A 13,263-nucleotide genomic window follows, 5' to 3' on the forward strand; every position below is an offset into this window, starting at 1 on the left:
CAACACGTTCACCTTCTCTGGTTTAAGAAGCGGTCTTTTACTTTACTTTAGCTTGAAAACCATCCATCGTTTCCTCAATATTCGAGTCATTTTTGCTGATGCGCCGAGTATAAACTATGCTCTACTCTCTAAAGCTGCGCAGTTCAAACGATTAGCACGGGTTCGTTATGCTTTCAGCTTCGTTTGCCGTTTGGTGTTTCTCATAAGCGACAGAAATGGCAGCGCTTATGAGTTGAAGAACGCGGTGATCGCGCCAGTGCGACCGCACACAAAATTTAGTCGCACGGGGAGAAAAAATGACCATTTGGTCGCAGTCTGGAGCCCTGAATTACTAAATTTACTAATTATTCAAATTAAAAAAGAAAACTGAATCTATAAAAATATTTTGAAATATTAATAAATACTAAAATTACACTGGCTGGCAGTGTCATAAAAGCCTTTTTCTGAAGTCCTTCTAATTGCAAGATTTGTCAGTGGTAACGCCATAAAGTTAACATTTTTGTGTTTGATACAATAAAGCAGACTCGTGAGAACACTACCATTTATTTGAGCACGCGAAAGTAACAAAAAGTGCTTTTGGAACACATTGCACTAACCAAAAGGAATAAGATTTGTAATTCACAGCAAGGAGAAAAATAAGGTATGGATATTCCAACAAATACTATGAGGCTGTGAAACCAACCTGAGACTCAGAAGCAAATGCATCACACCGTATTACTACAACAGTCGATTGTCAATATAACGAACCAGTGTTTAAAATGCAAACCTGCTGGAGCCAAAACAAACCTTTTGTGTGCAACTCCAAAGACATTTCACACTTACACCAGGCCACAGTTCAGGGGACAAAAATAGGGGAAGTTTACCCATCTGAGGCACACATTAGCACTTACTATAGATCCTACCAAAATAAAATGACCTTGTGAACCAATACAAAAAATTAGGGATAAAAATGGAAACCAGCACATGTAAGTCTAGATAGTCAAATCTCCACCCTTCATCTTCTTTTCTCCTTCAATATACAGTATATCATATATATATATATATATATATATATATATATCTCTCTATCAGGTCTACCTTCTTATACACAAAGACTGCATGTGTTGCACAACATACTGTATATTAATAACGTAAATTCCCTTTGTTTTCAGCTTTCACATACATTGCCATCCAACACTAAAGCGATAAATATATTTTTGGACTGTGGTAAGACATCACATTTGCAAAGAACAGAGAAAACTAAATTAAATATGTACATATATGCTTATACCTAAATTAGCAGTAACCATAAATACATTAGATGGGTTTATACATTTTTAAGAACTATTAACAAGTACTTCAGCAGTAAAATGTAGGATATTGCAACGTAGAGACTAGTATGAGATGCTGCTACAGTTGGGCTACCATTACTAACCACATTGTAACCCACTGTAATCTCAGTAGTGAATTGTTATATTGCTGTATAGTGGTTGTAATGGAGTTTGTGTGTGTTTGAGGGTCACACGCTGAGCACCAGGCTGGATGGAGAGTTGGAGCGCGGCGGAGCTGTGATGTTCGTCACAGCGCCGGGGTCCAAACCATTCACTGTCCTGCTGTGCTCAGAGAAACATGAGACTGTGGTTAAAACCCTGTACAATGCAAGCCATCAGACCATTCATACTACTGTTAGAATTGTCACTAGCATTTATTTCAGTCCACACCAACTGGATAAACTAGACGGGATTTGGCACAAAATAGCTCGATGAGACAGAAACAGGCTTTTCCCGAAACCAAATGCACAGTTAAAATGCGTAGAAAAGCTCACACGCGAGTAGCTCAGAGTGAATTGGTGTAGATAAGCAAGCAGAACAAACTCAGAAGCACTGAAACTGTAGATTTTCTCAGCCCAGACCACTCAATACAGCCCCCGGAGACACACCAGACACAAACACTCTACTGTCCATCAGTACAAAGGTATTTCGATGACGTCCATCAGCTACGCTTGGCTGTGTCTGTTCTTGTTACCTTGAAACACACAAATATAATATGTGTACTGCACCATTACAAAATCAAATCACTAAAGTGTACTGGAGACTGCAAAGGCCCTTCTTTGATAGCTCATCTATAGATCTGATCTTATACAGCAGAAACCCAAGCCCTGGGCGTCCTCTCCGTGCCCTTTACCATCTACTGATACTCAAGCTGCAGGACACACTGATTCAGCACTGCAGTGAGCTGCGTAACACTGCGGTTCCTCAAGAAATCCTGCCCTCCTCACATATTCTTGAGATGACTTTATTTGTCTTCTCAAATGTATTAAATGGCAATAAAGCTTCTTATTTTTAAGAACATGCTTAAAGTCAACATGAAATTAAAATGTATTGTTTATTTTCATAATACGGGTTCCTGGTGTTATTATGCATAACTCATTTGATTCATATTTAAAAAACAAAAAACAATCATAATCTTTCATTATTTTTTACAACTTTCCTTTTCAGCTGATTTAACATTTTTAGCTACTGCAGCTCTTCTGGTCTGTTCTGTTCTACACTACCATTCAAGAAAATACAACTTTTATTTAGCAAGGATCCATTAAATTGAGCAAAAGTGATATAATGATTTAATAATGTCACAAAAGATTTCTATTTCAAATAAATGCTGTTTTTTACTTTCTATTCATCGAATGATCCTGAAAAAAATGTATTACAGTTTCCATGAAAATATTAAGCAGCACAACTGTTTTCAACATTGTTAATGAGAAATGTTTCTTCAGCCTTAAATCAGCATGTTCGAATCATTTGTGAAGAATATTTGACAGTGAAAACAGGAGAAATGGCTACTGAAAATTCAGCTTTGCCCTTACAGGAATATGTTTTAAAATATTCAAATAGAAAGCAATTATTTTAAGTGTATATTCACAATACAGTTTTTACTATATTTTTGATCAAATAAATGCAGCCTTGGTGTTTCAAAAACATAAAAAAATCTTAATGCCCCCAAACTTGTGAATGGTAGTGTAAGCAATGTCCACTTTTCTCTTATTCCCATGAATCAATGAGGTAACCCAATATATTTTTTCTCATTGAATATATCTTGTTGCAGAAATAGGTCATATTATGGAGTAAACCGAGTTGCGGATCTTGCTTCATGTTGACTTTAATAAGAAAAATGAACGTGATCTAACTAATGACTGTCTAATCCTGTAATTCAGTTCATACCGACAGACAGATGAGGAGAGAAACTCTTAGTTTAACACTTAGGGTGAACTCCATAAATTTTAAACTTTTTTTAGACAACATTTCATGTTTTGAATCTTCAGCTAAGAGTCAAAACACTGGCCCAGTTCTCTCACATTTAGTTAAATAAACCACATTTGAGCAAACCTATGGAGTGCACCTTCACACACAATTTGAGCCACCACCAAGATGTTAGTGGAGATGATATGATCTTAACCTAGTGGATTATAGTACTCTAAGTCATATGTAGGGGGTTGTTAACCAGCATGCATGGACCCCACATAAAACTGCTAGTCGGATCATTTACCCAGAAGCAACGCAGGGAAAATGACCCTCTCTCTTCTGCTGAGGAGAGAAACACACAGAGGTCTGAGAGAATGTTATCTCCTGTATCATTAGACTCATTATTACAGTCAATCACACTTTCCTTCAAACTGCCTTTCATTTCTGTCCTCACATTAAATACACACAAGAAAATTAAGTTGTTTATTGATTGGGTTTTCTGAACTGTGGCAGAACAAAATGGCTGACTCACGCTTTGTCGAAGTATGATGTGTATAGAGAGTGAGAGTAATTTGAAATGTCTCTGTTAATCAGATTTCCGTTGACGTTTGTGACATAGTTCTTCCTGGCTGCCTGGTCCTTGGCAAAATTTCGACAGGCTGCGAGCTTGGACTCTAAAGCCTACGAAACAGAACAAACACTTGGATTAGACACCAAATTCATTTATGCAAATGGTGATCCATGAATAAAACTGGGAACAATTATTTGTCTGAATAGCTATCAAAAGTTCAACCTCCAGTGTTTACACACCCCAACTTTGCGCAGTAAATCGCCAACAATATTGAGCGCTGATATTCTGGCAGACGGAGTGAGGGCTGCATTAGTGGAGCTGTTGGCCAGAGCTGCAAAAGACAAGAACCAAGTGAGTCATGCAAACACGTGTGACATTGTAAACATCTCAGAGTGAAATTTAGCCGTCTACCTGTCTGGCTGGTGAAAGCATTGTCCAGGTTCTTGCTGAGCGGTGTAGCCGGCAGAGACAGGGAGGCCTGGACTGCTGAGTCTGTTTTGTCATTTTCTGGAGTCGGAGAGCTGGGGGCCGACATTCGCGTCACCTCTGGCCGGCTCTCTCGCACCACAAGCTCTTGCCGCAAATCTACAAATCCACATATTATGTTAGAGTGCAAGATATCGGTCTGTAACTTTCACTTGCAGACCATAATGTTGATCTAAGTTTGTAACACGACTTCATTCCACAAGCAGGCAGGAAAAGTTTTTTAGTGACAGAACAGGATCTGTAAACATCACTTGAGCAGCCTGGAATGAGGAACTAGCTGTAATTACAAGATTTCAGAGAGGAGAGCCAGTAAATACCTCTGGCTTCATCTTTTAGTCTCTGCACAGACACCAGGAGAGACTCCTTCTCATCCAGTTCACTCTCCAGAAAGGCGTTCCTCTCGATGGCCTGGTTCAGCCTCTGCTCAAAGTCCTCCAGAGATGTAATTGTGGCTCTGTGGTATCAATCCAATTCATAGCAGAATAAAACTAAAATGATAGCAGAATAGTGGAAAGGCATACAACCTACCAGGACGGAATTCTTTAAAGACAACCTATTATCAAAACAGACCTAATTTTCATTTCTTAATGTGTCATTGTGGACATTTCATAAAAAAAATGTTTGCTTTTATAAACTTTTATTAGAATGTATTAAGTTTCACTTTCCATGAAACTATTTTCATGGCATTTCATGAAACAAAGGCATTGCAAATGTTTAGGGTCAGTAAGATTCTTTTAGTTAGTTAATACTTCTATTCAGCAAGGATGCATGAAATTAATCAAAAGTGATTTATAATATTACAAAGGATTTCTATTTCAAATAAATCCCTCTTCCTTTTCCTTCTATTCATCAAAGAATCCCAAAATATCCCAAAAATATTAAACAGCCTACTGTTTTCAACATTGATAATAAGATTAGATTAGATTAGATTAGATTAGATTCAACTTTATTGTCATTGCACATGTAAGGTACAAGGCAACGAAATGCAGTTAGCATCTAACCAGAAGTGCAATAAGCAGTAAGTACAGGATATACAGTGTCTACAATATGTTACAAATGTACAATAAATATACAGATAAGGCAGTACTATGGACATAATTTACAGATTTTTAAATACTATCAGCATGATATACAGATAGGTATACTATGAACATACTATACATATGGATTATGTAATAAGTGTATGTACACTATAAGCAGAAACTATGAACATATGAACATCATTTACAAATGAATATGTAAGCGATACATTAAGCTGTACAAAACACTAGTGCAATGGAAATTTAAAAAAGTGCATAGAAAATATTGCAGTGTGCAAATGGATCATTCAGTATTCTGGATGAACATACAGTAGTGCAAGTAATAACAAGTGTAAGTTTTTTTTTTTTTGTAAACCAGATGTAGTGATGAGGAGAGATGTGAGGAGTGTGTAGTGTAGTGGTGGTGGGGGGGTCAGCGGGCGGAATTCAGTAAGGAGACAGCTTTAGGGAAAAAGCTGTTCTTAAGTCTGCTGGTCCTTGTCCGGAGGCTCCTGAAGCGCCTCCCGGAAGCGTTGTTAACATAAATGCACAATCCTCCGCCTCTGGAGGAGAACGTTTGTTGAGCAGCACCAAATCAGCATATCAGAATGATTTCTCAAGGATCATGTGACACTGAAGACTGGAGTAAAGGCTGCTGAAAATTCAGCTTTGCCATCACAGGAATAAATTACATTTTAAATATATTAAAATAGAAAACGGTTACTGTTATTACTATATATTTGATCAATTAAATGCATGTTACTGACCCAAAATTCTTACCTGTAGTGTAATTTCCTGCCCTGAATATATTTTTTTAGGATTTTAAATGCAGTGTGAATGCCTTTTAATGTCATCTTTAGGAAAGACTACTGGATGCGTTACATTTGTAGTGAAATGTATGGTGAAGTATAAGCTGATGCCCTCTGACCTCTTAGCTCTCTCCAGGTCGTCATTGGCCTGCTCTAGCTCTCTGACATATTTAAGCAGCTGCTCCTTGATGCCTCGAGTCTGGCTGAGGTCATCCTCCAGCACGGAGATCTGTTTATAGCTCTGAGCATACTGATACTCTAGCTTCTCCTACAGGAAAGAGAAAGCAAAGACACACACTCTTTAGACCTGTCCTCGCTTTAATGTTCTTTACACGCAGCCAGTCTGTGTTCAGCTCACACACTCTCACCTTGAGCGAGTCGAGCTCATGCTGCAGTCTCTCGTTGTCCGCCTGCAGGTCTCTGATGCGATGCTCTGCTTGGCCCAGTTGTGTCTCCAGCTCTGTCTCCAGCTCTCTGCTCCCCTCTTGGAACTCCAGCAACTCCTCCTGTGCCTCCTTATAACTGAACAAGATACCATTTATCACTAATGGCACGTGCATAAAATTAGCATATTCTATTTCTTAAACAGAGCTCGACTTGAACTATAGCCTACTGAACAGCGAAAGTTGTATTAAAACACGCTTTAGCAAACAATATACTTGTGGTTACGCAGAGGTCGTTCAAAAATATTTTGTTTTTAAAGAAGCTACAATTAAAACCTCACTGCAGGAACTACTTTTTTCTCTTCAACTGAAAATAACACAAATAAAAAGCTATGAGATCCATTACCTAGATAGAAGATGTGTCTAATGTAATGAATGTTATCTGTACAGGATATTCTGAAAACATAGCATACACACAGACTGATAAGAAGTCATCAGAAACAGCAGTTTGGCATTTCCCGTAAATGCAAGGGAACATAGGCCTGTTGTTAAGTAATATTGTTTCTTTCCTGGTTTAATCTGGGGAATGCTACAAATGCAATATCAGGCCATCACTGTAGCATATTAACAATGGAAATATGCACAGAACAATAAAATCAATATGTTTTTAGCTACCTGGCCTCACAAAACTCACTGATTATACCATTATTTAATGAATGTGATCTAAGCTGACACCATTACTAGCACAGTGTGAATGGGGCAGACTGCATCTGCTGTAAATAACCAGTTTTGTTTACAGTGTACCGGTGACCAGCAGAGAGCACTGCCCTGGGCCTCTTTATGTAATCACCAGCCAGCATTATGATCTGGAAGGATCTAAAAATGGCATCGGGGCAATATTTCCCTGCCCAGCCATGCTACAGCCACGTGAGCCAGGAGACAGGGCAGGACAACCTGTTTATCCAGGGACAAGGAGACCACTAAAACTGTGCAGAAAGTACATAACTCTCCGGAGAGAATCAGAATCACACAACATCTGTGACTCATTCTTGCATGGTCTCTGAAGTGCTGATTAGGGTGTTTTGTTTACTAGCAGGTCAGAACTGGGTATAGATGGAGTTATCTAGGGATGCACGATATATCGGCCACCATATCGGTATCGGCCGATAAATGCTCATTTTTTCTGTTATCGGTATCGGCCCGATAAGAAAATTTGGCCGATATCTTAAAGCCGATAAATAATGCATTATTTCCTTCAGAGACACTTCAGATGCGCGCTGTTCGTTTGCAGCCTTTTGTGCATTTGTACGTTGTATTATTGTGTTTATTTGATGTATATCTGTTTTATCTCATATAGAATGCGTTTGGTTAAGTTAAAAGAGCGCTTCAGTTTACCGGTGATCATCTTTAGCTCAGCGCACGCAGCTCAAACAGCAGTGCACAACATTAATAACTATGATTGGGAATGTCGTGTATATAACATTCTAATGAGAACATTATTATAATAAAACGTTGTGAATTCTTTGGGTTTAGTTCAAATCATTTAATTATTGTCCGTGCAGAGGCTATTCCGTTTTATTGATCTATGGCGCAATATGACTAAATTTGACATTACCATTTTTATGACTAAATTTGGTAATGGGAGAAAATTAAAATTATTTTTAAAACGTACACCGTTCAAACTAGGCTGCTTATGTTGAAGTGTTTGGGATGTGGGTTTTAATGATGAGAACTTTTTTGTAATCAGGCTCTCAAAAAGTATATAAAAATTTGGATATAGATTTATCGGCCAACATATCGGTTATCGGCTTTCAAAAATAAAGAATTATCAGTTATCGGTATCGGCCAAAATGTTCATATCGGTGCATCCCTAGAGTTATCACGTCAGTGAAACGCAGAGGAGCCTGTGCTTCAAATGCAAGTCTTAAATCATGATGAACATAAGTGGTACTCTTGTGAATTTGTGGCAGAGACACGAAAGAGAAGAAATCATCATATTCTTGTAGCTTCATAAAACTGCGGTTGAACCACTGATGTCACATGGACTATTTTAATGATGTCCTTACTACCTTTCTGGGCCTTGAACATGGTAGTTGCGTTGCTGTCTATGGAGGGTCAGAAAGCTCTCAGGTTTCATCAAAAATATCTTCATTGTGTTCTGAAGATGAACAAAGATCTTACTGGTTTGGAACGACATGAGGGTGAGTAATTAATGAGAGAATTATCATTTTTGTGCGAACTATCCCTTTAAGTGGCTGCTAACTGGCCAAGTCAAAAAAGCCCACCACCAAAGTCTCTATGGCTTGGTTCCCTAAGCTGAAGTAGGTCAATGAGATTTTCACCCCATCCACCAGGCGACAAATTGTCCCATTAAAAAAATTAATAACTCACTTCTCCTTAACAAGCTGCACAATACATAATGTGGACTTGTTTGACAGCTAAAATTAGCTCAGGAGCTGGTGCACAATCAAAAAAGGAACAAAGCTGATCTGTAAATCAAATCTCTCATTCAGATTACATAGAGGGGTTTATTTGAACTACAAACCCCAGTCATTTGTTTTTTATGTAACCAGACGTATCAGACCAAACAGTATTCTGTTAATCACAAACTTGGGTGTACCAAGTTTTTGTGTGTGTGTAAATGTCTGTCTTTACACAAAGGGAGTCTGAAACACTCCATGCTGGAATCAAGAAATGCTGCTTTGGGACGCAATCTACCAAGCAACAAGCTTGTTGTGTAATCTTTTTAGATTACAACGCCACTGAGAGCTTTTCAACAGTAAAATTAGCAGTGGGAGCCTATATCAAATTACAAAAAGCTAAACCCGTTGAAGGAAATTCCCACTGTGGTGGACTGCATAAGACTACTGTGACTGCCTTAAAACATACAGCAATTTCCTCGATATGGCTCTCATAATGTAAGAGAACAGGTTGCATTGGTTTTACTCCCAGTATTTAGAGGCAGTGTTTTGTTTATCCAAAAGGCAATGTGAATAGTGAAGGCTGAGGACAACATGAAAGAATGCTATCATGTGTCAGACTACAAAACAGAGAGCTGAGTAACGCTCAATGCTGCTCACTGTACTGCTACTTACCTTTTCTTGTACTTGAGTGAAAGAGCCTTCCAGAAGTCAATTTCCTCGTCTTTGGAGGAGAATTTTGGTATCATATTTGCATCCATGACAGATAAACCTGCGAGATTATACAAAGCACCAGCACTGTTTAGCATACAAAAATGTAATCAGACATAAATACAGAAATTATTAATATTACCATTAACTGCAAAGGCACAGTATTATGCAAAAAATATTAACACAGCATGTCAATGGTGGCATCCGTCAAAGTTGGTTGCGTCTCCCAAGTGATAGATGAATTTGTGCCAATATACTGAGTTTTATTGGATGCATGCCTGTGACTTTAACCAAAAAAGATATGGAAACTGTTTTATCCTTCCTTTAAAAGTTAAAAGGCTATACTACCATTCAGAAGTTTGATGTTGGAAAGATTTGTTAACATTTTAGATAAAAGTTTCTTATGCTCACAACAAGGCTGCATTTATTTAATCAAAAGTATATTAAAAACAGAAATCTTGTAAAACAATATTACAATTTATTTGTTTTATTTATTGTTATTATCACATGATCCTTCCGAAATCATTATATTACAGTGTGCTAATTTGGCGCTCAAGGAACAATTCTTCTTGTTATTAATGTTGAAAACATTTTTATTTTATTTTATTTTTTTAAAGTTGCTGTTTAATATTTTTTTGTGGAAACCCTGATACATTGTTTTTCAGGATTCTTTGATGAATAGAAAGTTCAACAGAACAGCATTTATTTAAAATTAGAAATCTTTTGAAACATTACATATATTTTTTGATCAATTAAAAGCATCCTTGCCGAATAAAATCATCTTTAAAAAAAGAAAAAAAAAAAGACTTTTAAATGGTAGCATATTTATTGAGCTAACGATGCATTACTTGCAATAGTGACCCAACCAGGACAGACCTGTGACACATTTTTGTGTCAACCCACCAGTTGAGAACCAGTGAGATAAATCAACCTCTGATTTCACAATCTGAATCTAGCAGCATGAACCTCAGTTCACCTCTGACTACTGCTGTCCCAAATAATCAATAGAGCTCCATGTGCCCTGTTCACATACGCCAGAACATAATCACCCTCTGGTTATAGGTCATTGTCTGACATAGCATGACTCTTTACTTGGTAACTGTGATCTCAACACTAAACAGAAACAGAAGGACAGTCAAATAGTCCATCATAGACAAATTATATTTATTGAGATATTACGATAATGAGAATAGTGTACTAGACTCAATGTAGCCTCTAATCTACTTGACAACTAAAACTAAATCGAAACAGACAACTAAAACCCAGAAGCCTTACCGGCACACCCAGACTTCACTACTTTTTTATTTTCTTCCTGTTTCCTTATTTAATTCATTCTTTCTTATTAATTACTTCTCATTGCGTATCAAAGTTAACCTGGTATCCTCGTAATAAAATACTTAAAATCTGTTTTACTTACAATCATGCTATTTTCCATTTTTTTTAATTGAAAAGAGGTCTGTCTATAAATTGTATGTGTGACAAACTGTCAACACCTAATGAAACCTCTATAATTTATTATATATTATAATTAAAAAATGAAGCATCCTCAGAGAAATTAAAGGTGTTCACAAAATGAAGAAAGAAAGGTGGAAAGATGTTTAAAAATGTCTAAATAGCAAACAAGGATATATGTATATAAATAACCCTACATATAAAATATGTAAAATTATACCTGCTGTTGCCATGCAGCTCAAATATACATCTAAACTATACAGACTATATAGTCTACTCTAAACTAAACTATACAGTATATTTACCTTCAAATATACAGAATTAAATATTGATTTTCATTCACCTTAATGGTCATTAGAAACTCTTAATGAGCTGATTTATTTAAAATTAGAAATCTTTTGAAACATTACATATATTTTTTGATCAATTAAAAGCATCCTTGCCGAATAAAATCATCTTTAAAAAAAGAAAAAAAAAAAGACTTTTAAATGGTAGCATATTTATTGAGCTAACGATGCATTACTTGCAATAGTGACCCAACCAGGACAGACCTGTGACACATTTTTGTGTCAACCCACCAGTTGAGAACCAGTGAGATAAATCAACCTCTGATTTCACAATCTGAATCTAGCAGCATGAACCTCAGTTCACCTCTGACTACTGCTGTCCCAAATAATCAATAGAGCTCCATGTGCCCTGTTCACATACGCCAGAACATAATCACCCTCTGGTTATAGGTCATTGTCTGACATAGCATGACTCTTTACTTGGTAACTGTGATCTCAACACTAAACAGAAACAGAAGGACAGTCAAATAGTCCATCATAGACAAATTATATTTATTGAGATATTACGATAATGAGAATAGTGTACTAGACTCAATGTAGCCTCTAATCTACTTGACAACTAAAACTAAATCGAAACAGACAACTAAAACCCAGAAGCCTTACCGGCACACCCAGACTTCACTACTTTTTTATTTTCTTCCTGTTTCCTTATTTAATTCATTCTTTCTTATTAATTACTTCTCATTGCGTATCAAAGTTAACCTGGTATCCTCGTAATAAAATACTTAAAATCTGTTTTACTTACAATCATGCTATTTTCCATTTTTTTTAATTGAAAAGAGGTCTGTCTATAAATTGTATGTGTGACAAACTGTCAACACCTAATGAAACCTCTATAATTTATTATATATTATAATTAAAAAATGAAGCATCCTCAGAGAAATTAAAGGTGTTCACAAAATGAAGAAAGAAAGGTGGAAAGATGTTTAAAAATGTCTAAATAGCAAACAAGGATATATGTATATAAATAACCCTACATATAAAATATGTAAAATTATACCTGCTGTTGCCATGCAGCTCAAATATACATCTAAACTATACAGACTATATAGTCTACTCTAAACTAAACTATACAGTATATTTACCTTCAAATATACAGAATTAAATATTGATTTTCATTCACCTTAATGGTCATTAGAAACTCTTAATGAGCTGATGCGCTCTGTTAAACAGCACCAGATGTCATGCGTATTTACAGTCGGTCTAAAAACTATACGATAAATACATCTCCACAATTTAATCGTATCTACTGCCAACACAAGTATTGAAAACCAGAAACATCACATCTGACATATTTCTATCCAAATACCACTGACACCACCATAACTCCTCAATTTTCACTGTAGCGATACATTAGCTAGCCAAGAGCTAGCTGACATTAGCCGGCTAACAACAACATTGATGGTGCGCTTTGAATTGACACGAATAGATATGACAATGACAATAAAATTACGTCGAAACGCCTATTTGTGGCTACAGTGAGTGTGAAATGGTATCTTCTTTTTCTCAGATGATGTTGATGGAGCGCAGGAAGGGTGTTGTCTTATTATCTATAGCAGTACATCAGTGACTAGTGTTATCATCTGTGATGTTTAAAGATCTGCATCATGTGTTAAGATTGCGATGTGAATTGATGAACTCACCTGAACATTTCCAGGATCTTTAACGCTGATAGTAGGACTGACTGTGATCCTGCCACAGCCTTCAGTATTTCAGCATCCTCTCTCACTCATTCTCTCTCTCTCTCTCTCTCTCCCCCAATGACGTTTGTGTGTAGTGTAAAGTGATCCTGGCGACACCTCGTTCTTCCTCTTCTTCTTCTCTTTTTTTTTTTTTTGCATACCGCA

General features: G+C 36.8%; 1 protein-coding gene across 3 annotated transcripts; it reads right to left on the reverse strand.

The window, feature by feature from the left end:
- Nucleotides 1-1,065: 1,065 nt before the first annotated feature.
- On the reverse strand, nt 1,066-13,182 carry LOC107698805 (nuclear distribution protein nudE-like 1-A). Of its 3 annotated transcripts, XM_016499909.1 has the most exons (10): nt 13,060-13,182; nt 9,582-9,678; nt 6,472-6,625; nt 6,223-6,371; nt 4,593-4,729; nt 4,201-4,374; nt 4,029-4,120; nt 3,751-3,899; nt 3,523-3,557; nt 1,510-1,592 (listed from the first exon to the last, which is right to left on the reverse strand). In XM_016499909.1, the coding sequence occupies exons 2-10, from the start codon at nt 9,665-9,667 to the stop codon at nt 1,582-1,584; spliced, it is 987 nt and encodes a 328-aa protein (XP_016355395.1). In that variant the 5' UTR covers nt 9,668-9,678; nt 13,060-13,182; the 3' UTR covers nt 1,510-1,581. The 3 variants fall into 3 exon arrangements, with proteins under 3 accessions (XP_016355394.1, XP_016355393.1, XP_016355395.1); XM_016499908.1 differs by lacking the exon at nt 3,523-3,557 and having other exon boundaries at nt 1,066-1,589; nt 13,060-13,181; XM_016499907.1 differs by lacking the exon at nt 3,523-3,557 and having other exon boundaries at nt 1,066-1,592; nt 13,060-13,181.
- Between the last annotated feature and the right edge of the window lie 81 nt (nt 13,183-13,263).

The sequence above is a fragment of the Sinocyclocheilus anshuiensis genome, unplaced genomic scaffold (assembly GCF_001515605.1).
Source record: "Sinocyclocheilus anshuiensis isolate Anshui unplaced genomic scaffold, SAMN03320099.WGS_v1.1 scaffold230, whole genome shotgun sequence".
Taxonomy (NCBI): domain Eukaryota; kingdom Metazoa; phylum Chordata; class Actinopteri; order Cypriniformes; family Cyprinidae; genus Sinocyclocheilus; species Sinocyclocheilus anshuiensis.